We start from the raw sequence: 16,614 nt of genomic DNA on the forward strand, positions 1-16,614 counted from the left end.
CTATCTCTCTGATGGGGTTGTTTTGTTTTTTCAGCCTAATGATGGCTTGCTTCACTGATAGTGACAGCTCTTTGGATCTCATCTTGAGAGTTGACAGCAACAGATTCCAAATGCAAATAGCACACTTGAAATGAACTCTGGACCTTTTATCTGCTCATTGTAATTTGGATAATGAGGGAATAACACACACCTGGCCATGGAACAGCTGAGAAGCCAATTGTCCCATTACTTTTGGTCCCTTAACAAGTGGAGGGCACATATGAAAACTGTTGTAATTCCTACACCGTTCACCTGATTTGGATGTAAATACCCTCAAATTAAAGCTGACGGTCTGCAGTTAAAGCACATCTTGTTTGTTTAATTTCATATTCATTGTGGTGGTGTATAGAGCCAAAAATGTTAGAATTGTGTCACTGTCCCAATATTTATGGACCTGATTGTATATCCCTTTAAGTGAAATTTCCAACTAGTTCAAACCATTCTCTATGGTACTTGGCCTTTCCACAACACCTGTGTTTTATCTGGATTGGTAGCTGCAGCGTGAGATGTCTTCTCAAGTTTTTCTAGCTGATCAAACATGGTGTTGGAAGTACTACCAAGTCATGCTGGTTGTACAGCGGTAGTGATCTTGCTCTAGAAGTAATAGAGATTCTATTTTTTCTTATTTTAGGAAATTCTGTTTGAAGATTAACTTAAAATCTGCAGTCAGATGTAAACGTCCGGAGTATGAAAGCTACAAAAACATTGTTTTTTTTTTTTTTTAATTACAAAATGTATTGGGATAGTGGAGTGATGTGAATATCTTGCTTGTTTATTTCCCCGGCTCCTCAGAAGGCCCACATAATACATTTTAGTTCTGGAAAGGTGTTAGTGCTCAGCTACACTGGTGATTTTAAAGTGGTTGTAAAGGTTTTGAAGGTAAAAAAACCTGAGTGCAGCAGTGCCCTCAGCCCCCTCAATACTTACCTGAGCCTCATCGCGATCTAGCATGTGAATGACAGCCTTGGCTGTCCCGGGTCTCTGCCTCCTCATTGGCTGAGACAGCAAATGGGAGCCACTCAGAGCAGCGAATGCCTCCATAGCAAGCTGCTTGCTGTGGGAGCACATGACAGAAGGGAGGGGCCAGGGGACCCGAGAAGAGGAGGATCCAGGCTGCTAAATCACTGCACACAACATGTAAGCATAGACATGTTTTCTTATTTTCCAAAGAAAAAAAAATTAACCTTTAGAATCACTTTAACTTGTTGCTGCTAAAGTTGACAAAAAACGAATCCTCCATCCACAGAAACAAGGTGGATGGTGGAGTCTTCTCTGCTGGGACATTTTTATTCTGACAGTGGCACATGCAGCTGTCGGACAACACTGATCAGCAGTTGCTGGTCAAGAAACGTTTTCCATCATATCCTTTTGACAGAAGTCAAAACAAATTAATTCAGGCAAGGGTGACTACACAATGATCCCTGCTGAACTGCCCAAATTTCAGTGTATGCACAGCTTAAAGCCTAGTACACACTATGAGAAAATCGGATGAATGATTGTCTGATTTTCCATCAAGGTACATATCATGATGTAACCAAGAATAGTATTAACTTGTACAAAAATTCTCGAACGACAAAAGCAAATGTAGCTACATAGCAGCAGAGGAAGTGTAAGGTCGTCCTTTGCTTCTGATCATGAGCCATTTTTTCTATTCAGTAACTTCCATACCATTACTGTACACATTCAACAAAATTTGGATGTTGTGTTCATGTACAATAAAAATTTTCTAGCTTTCGCCCTCGGTTTTTGTCATCCTAAACCTGGAATCGGCTGTTGCGAACACGATACTGACGATCAGACAATCGGCTGATCGTTCCTTATGCAGCAATTTTTAGACAATTTTCTTATCACGTGTATGGGCCTTAAGAGTCTAAACCACTTACTTGCAGTCACCTGCTGATGCTGGAGCTACGCGGGAAATTTCAATTCGCTCAGTCGCAAGCAATCAGTTGATTGCTTAGTGAGTGAAACAAATTACTCCCTATGGAGTATTCCGTAGGGAACAAATTGCTGTATTTGTTTAGTGATCAATTGCTACTGGTAGCAATCACTAGCGATTTTAGTAGCACAATAGAGCTACTGAGACTCTCCTATGTATTTCTAGCCTAATGAGATCATTGCAAATGATTAAAGTGTTACTGAACGTTTGATGTTAATCATAGTCTCAAACCACCGGAAAATTACACTGCTGCCAGTGCTTACCATTTGTTAAAATCTTTCACATTCTCTGCTTTTTGTAGTAATAAGTTGTTTCCGTGACTTCAATATTTGTACGAGGAGTGCACACGTGCTGCGGTCACATGCACCACTCTCCTGGTGCTACAAATCCAGGAGGTCCTTGTGCTTGCTGATTCAACTGCACATTCATTCTTTTTTTTGTTTACTTCAGACTAGTACTGCCCACAATCCTCTACCATCTTACCAGCATCTAACATCCCTCTGAAGACTCAGTTGCAAGCTATTTTTTAATCCTCCATTTAGCTCTAGCCTTAAAGAGAAATCCCAGGGAGAGCAGATTGGGGACATAAGTAAAATGTGTAGGTTGCATTTACCTCTGTGGTGTCATTCAGGTATATGGGCCACTTCACACTACATGCAGTCCATTTTTATTTTTTTCTCTGCATCAAAAACACATTGATAGTAGGTTACATGGTTTCCAATGGCATAGTTCATACCAGTGCGGTCAGTTCCAGTGCATTCCAGTTTCAGGAAAAAAAAGTAGAACATGCTGCATTTTTTTCTGGACTGAACTGTAGTGGAACGCAGTAAATACACCGGAACACATGTCCTTATTTAAGTTGAAGAAAAGAGGGGAAAAAATTAACCGAAACGCATAAAAAATGCATCAGAATGCAGCAAAAACACGCATACAGAAACGCATGCGGACTGCATTTCTATGGTGTGAACCGGCCCTATATGCTGCAAAATTTCAGCTCTCCCAGGTGCTCAGCTGCTTACACACTTTTGTTTGCTGTACGTATTGGAAAGTCTCAAACACACAGAGGCTGAGTTTATGAGCTTGCAGTAGTTTTACAGCTGGGAGTATGCAGCAAATTACACGTTACAATTATTTTTGTAACCGTTAAAAAGCCTGTAAAGGTAGACTTATTACTTGATAAGAAAGCCTACATTTTTCTTTGTTGTTTCGACTGCTGATAAGAGTACTTACATTGCAGACCTTTAGTTATTCAAACTTTTATTGAGAGTTTTACAGTTGGCTTAAACATGGTATATGCTGCTTTTTAAAGATTTAAAGTTTAGCTTTATTTTAGTTCCAAATGATCCCTCCAGCTCTTCCCCACTTTCTGGGGTTAGGGTGGCTCCATTCCCTTGTAGGCTCCTATGGAGCTACCTTTGCATGCGCGCTCCCAGCAGTACAGGGTGATGTTGGTATGCTGCCTACCCTGATGCACGCAGGCAGCTCGAGAGGACAAGAAACCCTAAATACACACTTCTGCTCCTCCTTCTTCAAAGAAAAATGATTAACAGAGGCTCCCAAGCCAGCACTGTCAATTCAACAAGGAGGAGCAGAGGTGTGTCTTCCCTGTGTTGTCCTCTGGACTGCCATTTCTGGTCACCATAGACAGTATCCTTACAAAATTTTATCAATGAATGGGGAGTGCGTGCAAACTTGTGCTAGGTATGATAGGACTTGTAGTACCGAAGAATCTAAAATGGTGAATAGCATTGATGTAAAGTGTGGGAGCTCCATGAAAGGATGTTCAGGGAAGCGGCACACGGAAAGCTGATAGTTGTGGTGGTATGATTATGAAAATGTAAGTCCTTTTAAATTGAGTAGTAAGGAATTGTTTGCCTTACTGGACTAAGAGAATGTTTAAAGGTATTGTACACTTACAAAGGTTTTCATTCCTTTAACTAGGTATTAGTGTAGTTATATTCTCTGTGTTTTTTGCTCTACCTTCTATTGATGATAATTTGAGGTAAAATATCTACAGCAGCATGATTCAGCCTACTTTGAGAATGCTCAGAGCTCCTGCATGCGTCTGTATCAAATCTAATTACTGTGTAGCTCTTCCCTGCACCAGCGTTCGACTTCCAGGGATGGTACGACATGTAGTTTTCTTCACAGGAAGTGTCAATTCATAGACTTTTTTTCTATATATACAGTATCTCACAGAAGTGAGTACACCCCTCACATTGTTGTAAATATTTTATTATATCTTTTCATGTGACAAAACTGAAGAAATGAAACTTTGTTACAATGTAAAGTAGTGAGTATACAGCTTGTATAACAGTGTAAATTTGCTGTCCCCTCAAAATAACTCAACACACAGCCATTAATGTCTAAACTGCTGCCAACAAAGTAAGTACATCTCTAAGTGAAAATGTCCAAATTGGGCCCAATTAGCCATTTTCCCTCCCGTGTCGTGTGACTCGTTAGTGTTACAAGGTCTCAGGTGGTGCCAAGCGTGTGTGGTGGCAACCAGGTGAGGAGTACAAAGACAAGTGTGTCTTGCCTACAGTCAGGCATGGTGGTGGGAGTGTCATGGTCTGGGGCTGCATGAGTGCTGCCGGCACTGGGGAGCTACAGTTCATTGAGGGAACCATGAATGCCAACATGTACTGTGACATACTGAAGCAGAGCATGATCCCCTTCCTTCGGAGACTGGGCCGCAGGGCTGTATTCCAACATAACGACCCCAAACACACCTCCAAGACGACCACTGCCTTGCTAAAGAAGCTGAGGGTAAAGGTGATGGACTGACCAAGCATGTCTCCAGACCTAAACCCTATTGAGCATCTGTGGGGCATCCTCAAACAGAAGGTGGAGGAGCGTAAGGTCTCTAACATACACTAGCTCCGTGATGTTGTCATGGAGGAGTGGAAGAGGACTCCAGTGGCAACCTGTAAATCTCTGGTGAACTCTAAGCCCAAGAGGGTTAAGGCAGTGCTGGAAAATAATGGTGTCCACAGAAAATATTGACACTTTGGTCCCAATTTGGACATTTTCACTTAGGGGTGTACTCACTTTTGTTGCCAGCGGTTTAGACATTAATAGCTGTGTGTTGAGTTATTTTGAGGGGACAGCAAATTTACATGCTATACAAGCTGTACACTCACTACTTTACATTGTAGCAAAGTGTCATTTCTTCAGTGTTGTCACATGAAAAGATAGAATAAAATATTTACACAAATGTGAAGGGTGTACTCACTTCTGTGAGATACTGTGTGTGTATGTATGTATATACAATGAAGGAATTAAGTATTTGATCCCCTGCTGATTTGGAATGTTTGCCCACTCACAAAGAAATGATCAGTCGAATGGTAGGTGTATTGTAACACTGAGAGACAGAATAGCAAGAAACAATTCAAAAGCAATGCATGTCTAACAAATTATACACTGATTTGCATGTTCATGAGTGAAATAAGTATTTGATCCCCTATCATTCAGCAGGATTTCTGCCTACCAGGTGTCTTTCATACAGGTAACAAGCTGAGATTAGAAGCAGTTTTTAAAGGGAGTGCTGCTAATCTCATTTTGTTACCTGTATAAAAGACACCTGTCCACAGGAGCAATCAAACAATCAGATTCCAAACTCTCCACCATGGCAAAGACCAAAGAGCTGTCCAAGGATTTCAGGGACAAGATTGTAGACCTACACAAGGCTGGACTGGGCTACCAAACTATCGCCAAGCAGCTTGGAGAGACGGTGACAACAGTTGGCGCAATCGTTCGCAAATGGTTTATTAATTTTGATTTAATAATTGGTATTTTTTTATGTTTTGTGTCACTTGGAATAGTGGTGTTACCCTCTGAATTTTCTTTTTTTTTTCTATTGTATTTGTATTTTATGATGTTGATACACGTCACATTTATTTTCAATAACATTCTGAGCCGTTGTATTGGGATACATGTAACTAAGACAAATTTAAGTTAGTAACACACCAACATTTGTATTACTTTTTATTTTGCATTACGAGCTGGGGTGTAGGGTGTATGTATGTATATATGCGTGTGTGTTTGCGTATAAATATATACACACACATGCAGCTGTGAATTTTTTGTTAATGTTCCGCAGTTTCTGCTTTAGGCCATGGTTTGTGAGCTCAATCTGGGCAAAGATGCTTTTAGATGGTAAAGCTCTTCGTTGTTTGTTTTCTTTCCTCAGATTCACTATGCAGAATATTTACTATGTGTGTGGCTAAAATAAATAAATACTTTAGAAAAATATATATATATATATATGTACACACACACTATTGCCAAAAGTATTGAGACGCCTGCCTTTACATGAACTTTAAAGCGATTATAAAGGTTCTTTTTTTTTTTCCTGTAAAATTACAAATAACATGTTATACTTACCTGCGGTGTGCAGTGGTTTTGCACAGAGCAGCCTGTATCCTCCTCTTCTCTGGTCTTCCCACAGGCTCTCCTGGTTTCTCCTGTCTGTTGGGAGCCCCCACAGCCAGCACCTTGCTAAGGGAGCACCTGCTGCTCTGTGTGTCCATTCACACATGGAGCTGTGACTTGGCCCCGCCCCCTCTCTCGTCATTGGCTGGCTGGCAGTGATTGACAGCAGCGGGAGCCACTGGCTCCCGATTGCTGTCTCAGCCAATGAGGAGGCAGAGACCCGAGACAGGCGAGGCTATCATTCACATCGCTGGATCGTGATAAGTATTGAGGGGGCTGTGGGAGCTGCTGCACACAAGGTTTTTTACCTTCATGCATAGAATGCAAGAAGGTGAAAAACCTTCAGGCTTTACAATCACTTTAATGGCATCCCTGGTCTTAGTCCGTAGGGATCAATATTGAGTTGGCCCACCCTCTGCAGCAATAACAGCTTCAACTCTTGTGGGAAAGCTGTCCACAAGGTTTAGGAGTGTCTATGGGAATGTTTGACCATTCTTCCAGAAGTGCATTTGTGAGGTCAGGCACTGATGTCGGATGAGAAGGCCTGGCTTGCAGTCTCCACTCTAATTCATCCCAAAGGTGTTCTATCGGGTTGAGGTCAGGACTCTGTGCAGGCCAGTCAAGTTCCTCCACCCCAAACAAATTCATATATTTATGGACCTTGCTTTGTGCAGTGGTGTGCAGTCATGTTGGGACAGGAAGGGGCCATCCCCAAACTGTTCCCAAAAAGTTGGGAGCATGAAACTGTCCAAAATGTCTTGGTATGCTGACGCCTTAAGAGTTCCCTGTACTGGAACTAATGGGCCAAGCCCAACCCCTGAAAAACAACCCCACACCATAATCCCCCCTCAACCAAACTTTACACTTGGCACAATGCAGTCGGGCAAGTACCGTTCTGGCAAGTGCCCAACCCATTCATGTGCATTGGATTGCCAGACAGAGAAGTGTGATTGTTCACTCCAGAGAACACGTCTAACCTGCTCTAGAGTCCAGTGGCGGCGTGCTTTACACCACTACATCCGACGCTTTGCATTGCACTTGGTGATGTAAGGCTTGGATGCAGCTGCTCGGCCATGGAAGCCCATTCTATGAAGCTCTCTATGCACTGTTGTTGTGCTAATCTGAAGGCCACACAAAGTTTGGAGGTCTTTAGCTATTGACTCTGCAGACAGTTGGCAACTTCTGTGCACTGTGTGCTTCAGCATGTGCTGACCCCACTCTATCACTTTACATGGCCTACCACTTCATGGCTGAGTTGCTGTTGTTCCCAGTTGCTTCCACTTTGTTATAATACCACTAACAGTTGACGGAATATTTAGTAGCAAGGAAATTTCACAGATGGACTTATTGCACAGGTGGCAACCTATCACAGTACCACACTTGCATTCACTGAGCTCCTGAGAGCGACCCATTCTTTCACAAATGTTTATAGAAGCTGTCTGCATGCCTAGGTGCTTTATTTTATACACCTGTGGCCATGGAGGTGATTGGAACACCTGAATCCAATGATTTGGAGGGGTGTTACCATACTTTGGGCAATATAGTGTGTGTGTGTGTGTGTGTGTGTGTGTGTGTGTGTGTGTTAGATATAAGAACATGGTATTCTGAGCTCTTTCTGCTACTACAGCAGTAACATGTAATGCGTATGAGCAATTTCCTAAACAGCTGATCTTGGGAAAACATTCTAGGTTTATGAATGGTTGGTAAACAGAACATTTCTTTTTGAAATGATTATCTTCTTAAGGTTTCCATATAACAGACAGGCTGGCACTATCAAATTTGCCTTCAGGCGGAACAGTCGAGCTGCCTTTCTAGAAACAACAACATTTGGCTCTGCCAGCCATCTGTGTTTTATGTCAATGAAATGGTATACGGGTACCTCCTGTACTGGGTTACCTCATGGGAATCCTGCAAACAATACAGATTTTCTAAACTATTCCTACTTTCTTGTGTAGAAACTGTTGGCTGGGAAAATGAATGGGCACTGGTAAATATTTTTGCTGAATTGGAACATTTCTCATTGACTGTGGTCTCCTGCTAATATGCAGCTTTTTTAATGCTCCAGATGCTGGAAACTGCAGGTCCTATGATTCTCATAGACATAGGATATGGTGTTCTTGTAAAATGAAGATCGTTGCTCATTCCTAATGTTTTTGGCCTTCAGATGGTGAAAGGCTCCGCTGATGACACATCTTGGTGGGAATAGTGATCCGTTTTGTTTGGAGCTGTCTCATGTGAAAGGGAAGATTCTGGTACCAGATGGCAAGCAGTGCTCAAATTCTGCTCTGGGCTTATATTTATTGTTGTTATAAAAGTGGTCAATAAATGAAGTTCACTATATTGTCAGCTTAATACATCTTGCAAACCATTCATATATCTTTGAGGGGAAGTGATGGTAATCTTTTACATGTGCCTGGCTTCTTTTTTCTGTAGCATAAAGCTGTATGCTTTGCTGATGAAGTGTATATGTTTTACACCCAAATGATGGACAGACTTGAGTGTGATGGGATGTGGTGTGCCTGCCCTCTCTATGGCCAGCTTTTTATCATTGTGTATTCATCTGTGGTCTGGGAATAATTCCTTGATCTTACATTCCAATAGTGTGCACACCAGTCAAGAGCTGTATTTATCATTGTGCAATTGTATGCCAACAGCTGGCACAGCAAACTTATAAAATATAATTGAAATGGTTCTACAGCCAAAACATCCTTAATGCATTACAGCTTGCTGTCCTCCTCCACCTCCCTAAATACTTACATGAGTCCTCAATTCACCACTCTTGAATCTCTCCTGTCCTCCTCTTCACACAGGGACTTGGACAGCAGCAGGAGCCATTGGCCCCTGCTGCTTTCAATCAATTGCAGTAAAGAAGAAGTGGGGGCAGGGCCAACCCACACTGTATGTGTCTATGGACCCAAGATCACTGGTGGGGGACCACAGAAGAGGAGGTTCGGAGCTGCTCTGCAATACCATAACATGTTTATTATTTTGATTGAAAAAAGACCTATAGTAACACTTTTTGTGTCCTTAGATCATTCTTTTGTGCTTTGTGATTAAATCCAGAAGAAAGTCGATCTCCTACCCCTCCAGCATCTTACCGTTGATTGGTTCTAGAAGGGTCTTCAATTTTCTATGAAATCATATGAATAAAAGGCTATTGTGTTTTTCACCTTGGAGTTCTAAATTGGTCCTCTGCAATTTTCAACGTGTTTTTTTTTTCAAGATAAAAAGCCATGAGCTTGGTAACAGAATGAGGCACAAGCCTGTTATTCATCGTTTGGCATCTTCCTTTGCTGCTACAATATAGAATTGTGTTTAGTGTCTGGCATGGTGCCAGTGCAATTGTTTGGGTAGTACTTTCCCAAGACTCCTGATGAACAAATGTCTGGCATTGTTGGGCTCTGCCTTGTTTGCAAGAATGACTGATGTCTTCCAGAACTAAATACAAAACCTCTGAGGTGGCATTTATAAGAGGGATGTTTAATTTTGGCTGGCTTGCATCAGTAAGGGAACAAAGGGGTGCAGTTACAGAAGTTCCCCTCTTTTATTTCTACACTTGTCATCTTGGGCTGATTTTTAACCACATCCTAGCTATGTCTATTTTTATACGTTAATGAACGTAGATTCAACCGTTAATACACACAGCAATTAAATGCTTATAACCCAGGCATACATGGCTCTTAGGACTCCAAATTCACAATTGAATTCATGTTTGTTAGAAGCCTAAAAAACCTGAAAAATAAGACTTAAACTAATCTAAAATCAATGTAATAACAGACTTTTTATACTGCCCACATACATCTCTAAACAATTTGTTTTAAGCTTTGCAATGCACAATAATTGTTTAACACTGTTGGTTTGCATTGGCAGCAAGAAATGTTCTAGTTGGCACAATTTCATACTTAGGCTGTGGGTAGCAACAAAATAAGCCTGTCACCAGAGGATGAAATGTAACCCCCCCAGTAATAAAGAGTTAATAAAGTTTTTTTGGTTTTTTTTTTATTAATAAAATAAACATGTTATGCTCATCTGGTCTATGCAGTGGTATAGAGTGGCCACGATGCTCCTCTTCTGGGGTCGCTTGTTGGCGATCTTTGCTCCTCCTCTTCTATGTGCACCCCCATGGCCTGTGGCTCCTGCTGCTTGAGTCCCTGTGTGAAAAGAAAGAGAAGATGCAGCCATGCACAGCGTTGGATCTCTTCTCCCCTCTCTTCCCCTTCACGCAGAGAAAGGGGAGGACAGAAAGCCATAAAACATTTTTACCTTAATGCAGGGAATGCGTTAGGATAAAAAATGTTTTGGCTTTAGAGCCATTTAAACTTTAAGCTGACCCTTCTTTTGAAAATTTCTCTCTGTCTTGCTGGGGCCTGTCCAGCTGCCTCATCAAAACTCTGTCAGCCAAGCTCTGCTTCAGTGCATATACATTGTAATCTCCATTCAAAGTCTGATCAATGTTTTGGGGTGATGTTCTCTTTCTTAACTGATACGGGAGCTACCTGTTCATGTTTAAGGTCAGCATGTTACAAGGGTGCTGTACTGGAGTGTGAACCTTCTATGGGAAGAACTGGGGTTTTAACCAAAACTTGGGAAACTCCACCGTTAGAGGTGAGCAGTCCCTATGGGCGAGGTCACATTGTAAATAATTCTTTGAAGGTCATTCCAAAAATGTCCAGTAAATTTGTTAGGCAGAGATTTATTGGGAAAGTTAGAAAGTGTCATTACAGTAAGCCCTGAAGGAGGTGTTCACATGGCATCCCCATATTGTTTTGCTGCTAGAGAGGAATTGGAGGAGGTAGATCCCAAAATGTGGGCAAGGGATAAGTTGGATGTAGGATTTATACCTTGTACACCATATCAAGCCACACTGAAGCCTAACACACACCCAGTTTTCCTAAAGCAATACCCTTTGGCCAAGGAAAAAGTTGGAAGGCATCCAACCCATGATTGAAATATGGTTGTGAACATTTATGGGGGAACAGTAAATAATTATGGTCGTGAACATTTTGACCTAATGTGCTGTTTTAATTTAAGTGATCATGCCACCTCTATACAATCACACATAACAGCTTTACATGAGTTGGCCTCAGGAATTAAACAGGATGTTACTGGTAATTGGTGGGACTGGGTATTTTGGATGGATACCTGGCCTAAAAAGTTTGAGGAAGATAATGAGTGGTTTGATAATAGCATGTTGTGGCCTAATTGGAGTGTGCTCTTGTATACAGTGTATTCCCAATTTGGTGGCAATGGCACATTCAGTAAATCAATACTGAAAGGTATAAAGGGTAAATACAGCAGTTGTCATTTTGTGACAAAAGGGAGGTTGTGAAAGGTTTAATAGTTAACTAATTTTTGCTTTGTGCCTACTAACTGGTTTATTTCATTCAAGATTTTCCCTTGGGATTTAAATGCTCTTATCTATGCACACATTTTTCCGCTGAGAAATTGTAGAAGTTACTACTCTGTTGCATTTTTGCTATGACTAGCCATATAGTAGTTTACTGAAATCTTTTTACTGTATTCTGATTTGTGTTTTATGGAAACCGCCAGAAAAATGCAGTGTTATCATTTATTACTTAAGGCCTGATCAATAATAAAGGTGAATTCTGTCTCGTACATCTAGGTATTTGTGTCGCAGTGTTCCCAAACACTTTGAACTGTATGTCATTGTATGCAGGAATTCATGTTCCTGGCAATCAGTGACTTATTGCGGGACTGCGGCTGGCATTCTGACACTGGGGGGAACTGACTAATAAAAAGCACTGACACTGTACTAATGGCGCTGGGCAGGGAGGGGTTAACATGTGGGGCGATCAAAAGGTTAACTGTGTGCTGTTTTACTAGGGGCTGTGTGTTAGTGCTTCACTGTAAGCACACTGCTTTGCATGGCTGTGCTGTCACAGCCCCTACCCAGAAATGCACAATCGCGTATATTTACGTGTTTTTGCACATCCGTGCCGCCCTGTAGCAGTATATCTATAGGGCAGATGGGAAGTGGTTAAAGCCTATGTGTGCATGGACACATGGGATAATATGCTTGGGAGTTTACTGGCTGTAGAAAAAAAATGCCAGAAACAGCAGCTGTAAAAATTTCCAGTGTGCATGAGGACTAAGGGCTGCATATTTATTATATCTTAAACTTTTTGTTTTTAGGAGCTCAATAGTGCGTTTCAATGTGGACAACATCTGAGTTGAAAGACAGACACAAAAACCGCAATGAAGATTTGACAGATTCATATTAGGTGTTCTGGACTGGTATAGTGGTTCTGTACCATGTATCAAGGTAAGTACATATATCGCTAATATTTATCTATTATGTCATTCTGTTGAGTGGACTGAATTAAGCCCCTCTGAGACCCTTAGAAGTTGGTTAGAACTGCACTTAAAATCCAATTTCTCAAGCACAAATCATTAAGTACCGTGCTTCTGAAGAGCATTTCACTTTTCTGAATAAGGCCCCATTCACATGATCGGTCTGCTCGGGTCCACCTGTCCGTTTTTCAGGTGGACCCTTTCAGACCCTCCATCCTCCCCTGTGGAGCAGTGGATGTAAACTGACTAGTGTTTGTTTACACCTGCCTCTACCTCCAATCCACTAAAAGCAAATGAAAGGGGATCCATTCCCCTCCATCTGGGCGGATCAGAGCTCAGTCTGTTTTCATTCAACCGCCCATAGAGCAGTGAGGCGCGTGTCTATTTCCGCTCTACATAAGTGGAGCCAACACAGACCTCTAATCTGCTTGCTCCGCTCTTCTCAGATCCCCTGTTGAGCAAACGGATGAAAGGGGCCTAACCCTGTTTAGTTATAATATTGTAGTTGTGCTCCCATACATCTATTTTTATTTCAGATATATCTGAAGGCAGCAAATATACACTCTAGTAAGCCAAACTTTGCTGCTGCCAGTTGTCAGTCTCCTCAATGCTGGGATTGTTTTGGGTGGAGGATGCCCATAATGGATGGATAACACAGACCTGGAGATCGTCAATCATCTGTGGTGCGAATTTTTAACATACCTAATAGGTCAAATTTTCCTCAAAACCCTGGAAAATTTCACTCACAGTGGGCCACAATAAGTCTGAGTTAGCCAATCCCAAATTACTTTTTATTTTAGTTTACTAGCACCTAGCAGGCAATAGCAAATACCTAAAAGGCCTAATCTATAACTAAATTCTGTGTAGAGTCACAGTTATAATTAAAAAGCATGAAACAATATTTAGTAACAGGCATGCTAAGTTCATTTCCGTATAAACTGTGAATCCACTACTACTGTACTGAGCTTTCACTGTAGTAGCCCATGTTGTATATAATTAGGGCGATTTTATTAACCCCCCTTCCTGTTGTTTTCATACTACCTACTCTTGTTTACCTTGCATTGTATGTAATGTTGCTGCATTCTGCAATATTGTCGTCTTTATGTACCATCTAAACTAGGTTTCATATAAAATATATATATATTTTTAATTTTAAAATTTTTTAATGCTGTGAAAGTATTTTACACTTAGTTTCTTCAAGGCTCCAGTTGACATAGGACTATCTTGTGTACTTATTTACGTTTTACATGTTTAGGAGGAGAAAGAGATTGGGTAAACACAAGCAGAGGACATAATCAAATTGTTTATTACCCCTCGCCACTCCAAACAGCTGAGTTAGTTAAGAAATCCTAATCTAAAGGCCCCATGTACTTACCTGCATCTGTAGTTGCATGACATGCTTGGTCACTGGTCTCCCTAGACTTCTTCTTTAATGCAAAAGCGGAGAGTACTTCTTTGGGTGTCCACATCACTGCCTGGCTGACATGGTCATTTCTAATTGGCTGTTAAGTGATGGGTATAGCTTGGTGATGTCATGAAAAGGCAACTGGTAAGTGTGGGCACAGATAGCAGTGCTGGAACATTGATCATTGCTGGAAGTGGTATGCACAGTGAGTTGGGAGTTAGGTCAATAAAGCTGCTCAGAGGTGGGCTTTAAAAGAGTGTAGGATGCTTTTTTTTCCCCCCATTATACTTAACTAGGTGGATGCAGCCTCTGTCCCCCGCTGGCTCTAAGTGTGAGAACTCAGCGATCACATGACCACTGATCGCCGAGTTCTCACAGCTGCTTTGAACAGAGAGCAGTGATTGTCAGTCCCCGCTCTCTGCTCAGCCCCCCCAGCACTCACTGGAGCACGGGGCTGTGGAGGGCAAGGGAGCAGCTTGCTTAGGCTGTCAGCGGCTTGCTGAGAGGCTGAGCCAGGTGCCACTCCAGACTCGGGTGGATCCCGACTTTAAAGTTGGGATCTTTCCTAAGCCTGGACTGGCTCAGTGACGTCAGCGGACTTCAGTCAGCTGAAAACGGGTCACAGGAGTGCAGAACAAAGTGCACTTCTGTGATCCACAGGAAAAGTACAGCCAAAAGAGCTTTGGCTGCATGTCTCCTTTAAAGTGGTTGTAAATCCTTACATATACCCAGTGAGGTGACTGACCTCAGGTGATACACAGAGATGAAACAAGTCCTCCTATATACATTGTACCTGTTTATCTGTATCTCTTCTTCTCTACATCCATTCAAAATGCTGAATTTACAAAGCTGTCTGAGCTGTTACAAAAAAGGGTGCAGAGAGCTGATTTTACAGTCTGCAGAGCTCAGTGAAGAGAGCTGTGAGAGCTGATTGGAGTGAAGGGATATACCCCCTTCACAGAGCACACAGGAGCAGAAATGCGGCTGTCCCTATCTTGTCACCATTTTTCCCTTTGTGTCAGGAAAACTTGTCAGAAGTGATTTATGCTGGTAGCAGAAGAATGAGGCAGCAGACAGAAATGGCACTTAGTGCTCTTAATTGAGACAAGTACACACTATTGAGGGATATGCTTTGTTCATGTCTCATGTCTGAGGTTTACAACCACTTTAAGCAAACCCTCTTGCATTTTACAAACTAGCTGTGCATTTTCTAATAGTTTGTAGAGGATTTGTTTATTTTATTGTGTAAAGCTACTGTTTTTTTCCCTTTTCAAGGGCCTTTTAGAATAAACAATTTGGACATTTGGACTTAATTACCGTAACTCTGGATCACGAAAAGCCAGCTGACGTTGACATGTCAGGGCCAATACTTTGAATGTTCTGGAAAACCTGATAAAACCTAGGGAGTATTTGGCTAAGTCACTGAAGTACAAATTGTTCATTAACATAAATCCTTGAATAGATATTGTTTGTCTTTAGGGTTTCAGCTTCTTCTGTTCCTTTTTGGGTTTCTCCAAACCAAAGTAGAATTAATTTTAACATGAGACTGTTCTATAGTATGAAATCTTTCACGGTCATCCAAGCACACACAGGCTCAGATGAAATTAGATTTTCTTTTGTGTGTAAATTATTTTAAACTGTGTTCTGAATAAAAATCTAGGGGGGCGCTCGTGAGCAGCAGCCAGGATGGCTGCCTTTTGAATTTCTCCCTCGGCCGCCGGACACATAGGCCGATTTCTGACCCTCAGGGGGGGTCCCCCTGCTTGCCCGCTGGCCCCTTGTCCTCCAGGTGCCCCAATGGCCAAAATAACACCGGCCTCCAGCACCCTGCGGGCCTCGCCGGAATTTGCGGCCTACCCGCCGGAGGTCGCGGCTGAAGCCACGGCCTCGATTTTGGGCCGGCCGCCGGATCCTTCCAGGTCCCCGGCCGCGAGTTCGCGGTTCCCGCCGGAGGCCGCAAATGAAGCCCCGGCCTCGAATTCGGGTCCCCCGCCGCTGCTACCTGCGGATCCTAGCGGTATGGAAGACCTGGCAGCAGAGACATCCCTGCAGTCTCCCATTCCATCCTTGCGGGATGCTGAGCTCCTGCGCCGCTTCAAATCCATGCTGCAGGCGGAACTGTTCTCCGCTACCGCCAAGCTGGCCGATCGTCTTTCGTGAGAAATTCGGGAGTTGGGCAACCGGACGAACAATCTCGAGGATAGAATGGACGCTGCGGCCACAGTAATTGAAAATCATGAACAGGATTTTTGTGACCTCAAGAAAGAATTGGCAGGCGTGATGCTACGGCTTGAGGATTTCAAAAAACCGTTCCCGCCATGGCAATTTGCGGCTAAGGGGTATCCTGGAAACGGTCGCAGATCTCACTTCCACCGCTACTGCTCTGTTTCAGAAGCTGATGCCCGCTATCCCCATTTACTGGCTCGAATGTGACCGCATACATCGTGCATTGGGCCCCAGATGGCCGGATGGGCCCCCGAGGGAC

At 42.5% G+C, this 16,614-nt stretch overlaps 1 protein-coding gene across 2 annotated transcripts in view; it reads left to right on the plus strand.

Annotated features, from left to right (window-relative positions):
- Positions 1–16,614, plus strand: part of ST3GAL6 (ST3 beta-galactoside alpha-2,3-sialyltransferase 6) — a 221,127-nt gene that overhangs the window by 59,821 nt on the left and 144,692 nt on the right. For both annotated transcript variants that reach the window (XM_089682948.1, XM_089682949.1), the window contains exon 2: positions 12,566–12,695. In XM_089682948.1, coding sequence (XP_089539074.1) covers positions 12,686–12,695 — 10 coding nt within the window. In that variant the 5' untranslated portion in view covers positions 12,566–12,685. The remainder of the gene's footprint in view (positions 1–12,565; positions 12,696–16,614) is intronic.

Source organism: Staurois parvus, unplaced genomic scaffold (genome assembly GCF_062004578.1).
Source record: "Staurois parvus isolate SC_StPar_1 unplaced genomic scaffold, SC_StPar_1.0 ptg000299l, whole genome shotgun sequence".
Taxonomy (NCBI): Eukaryota; Metazoa; Chordata; class Amphibia; order Anura; family Ranidae; genus Staurois; species Staurois parvus.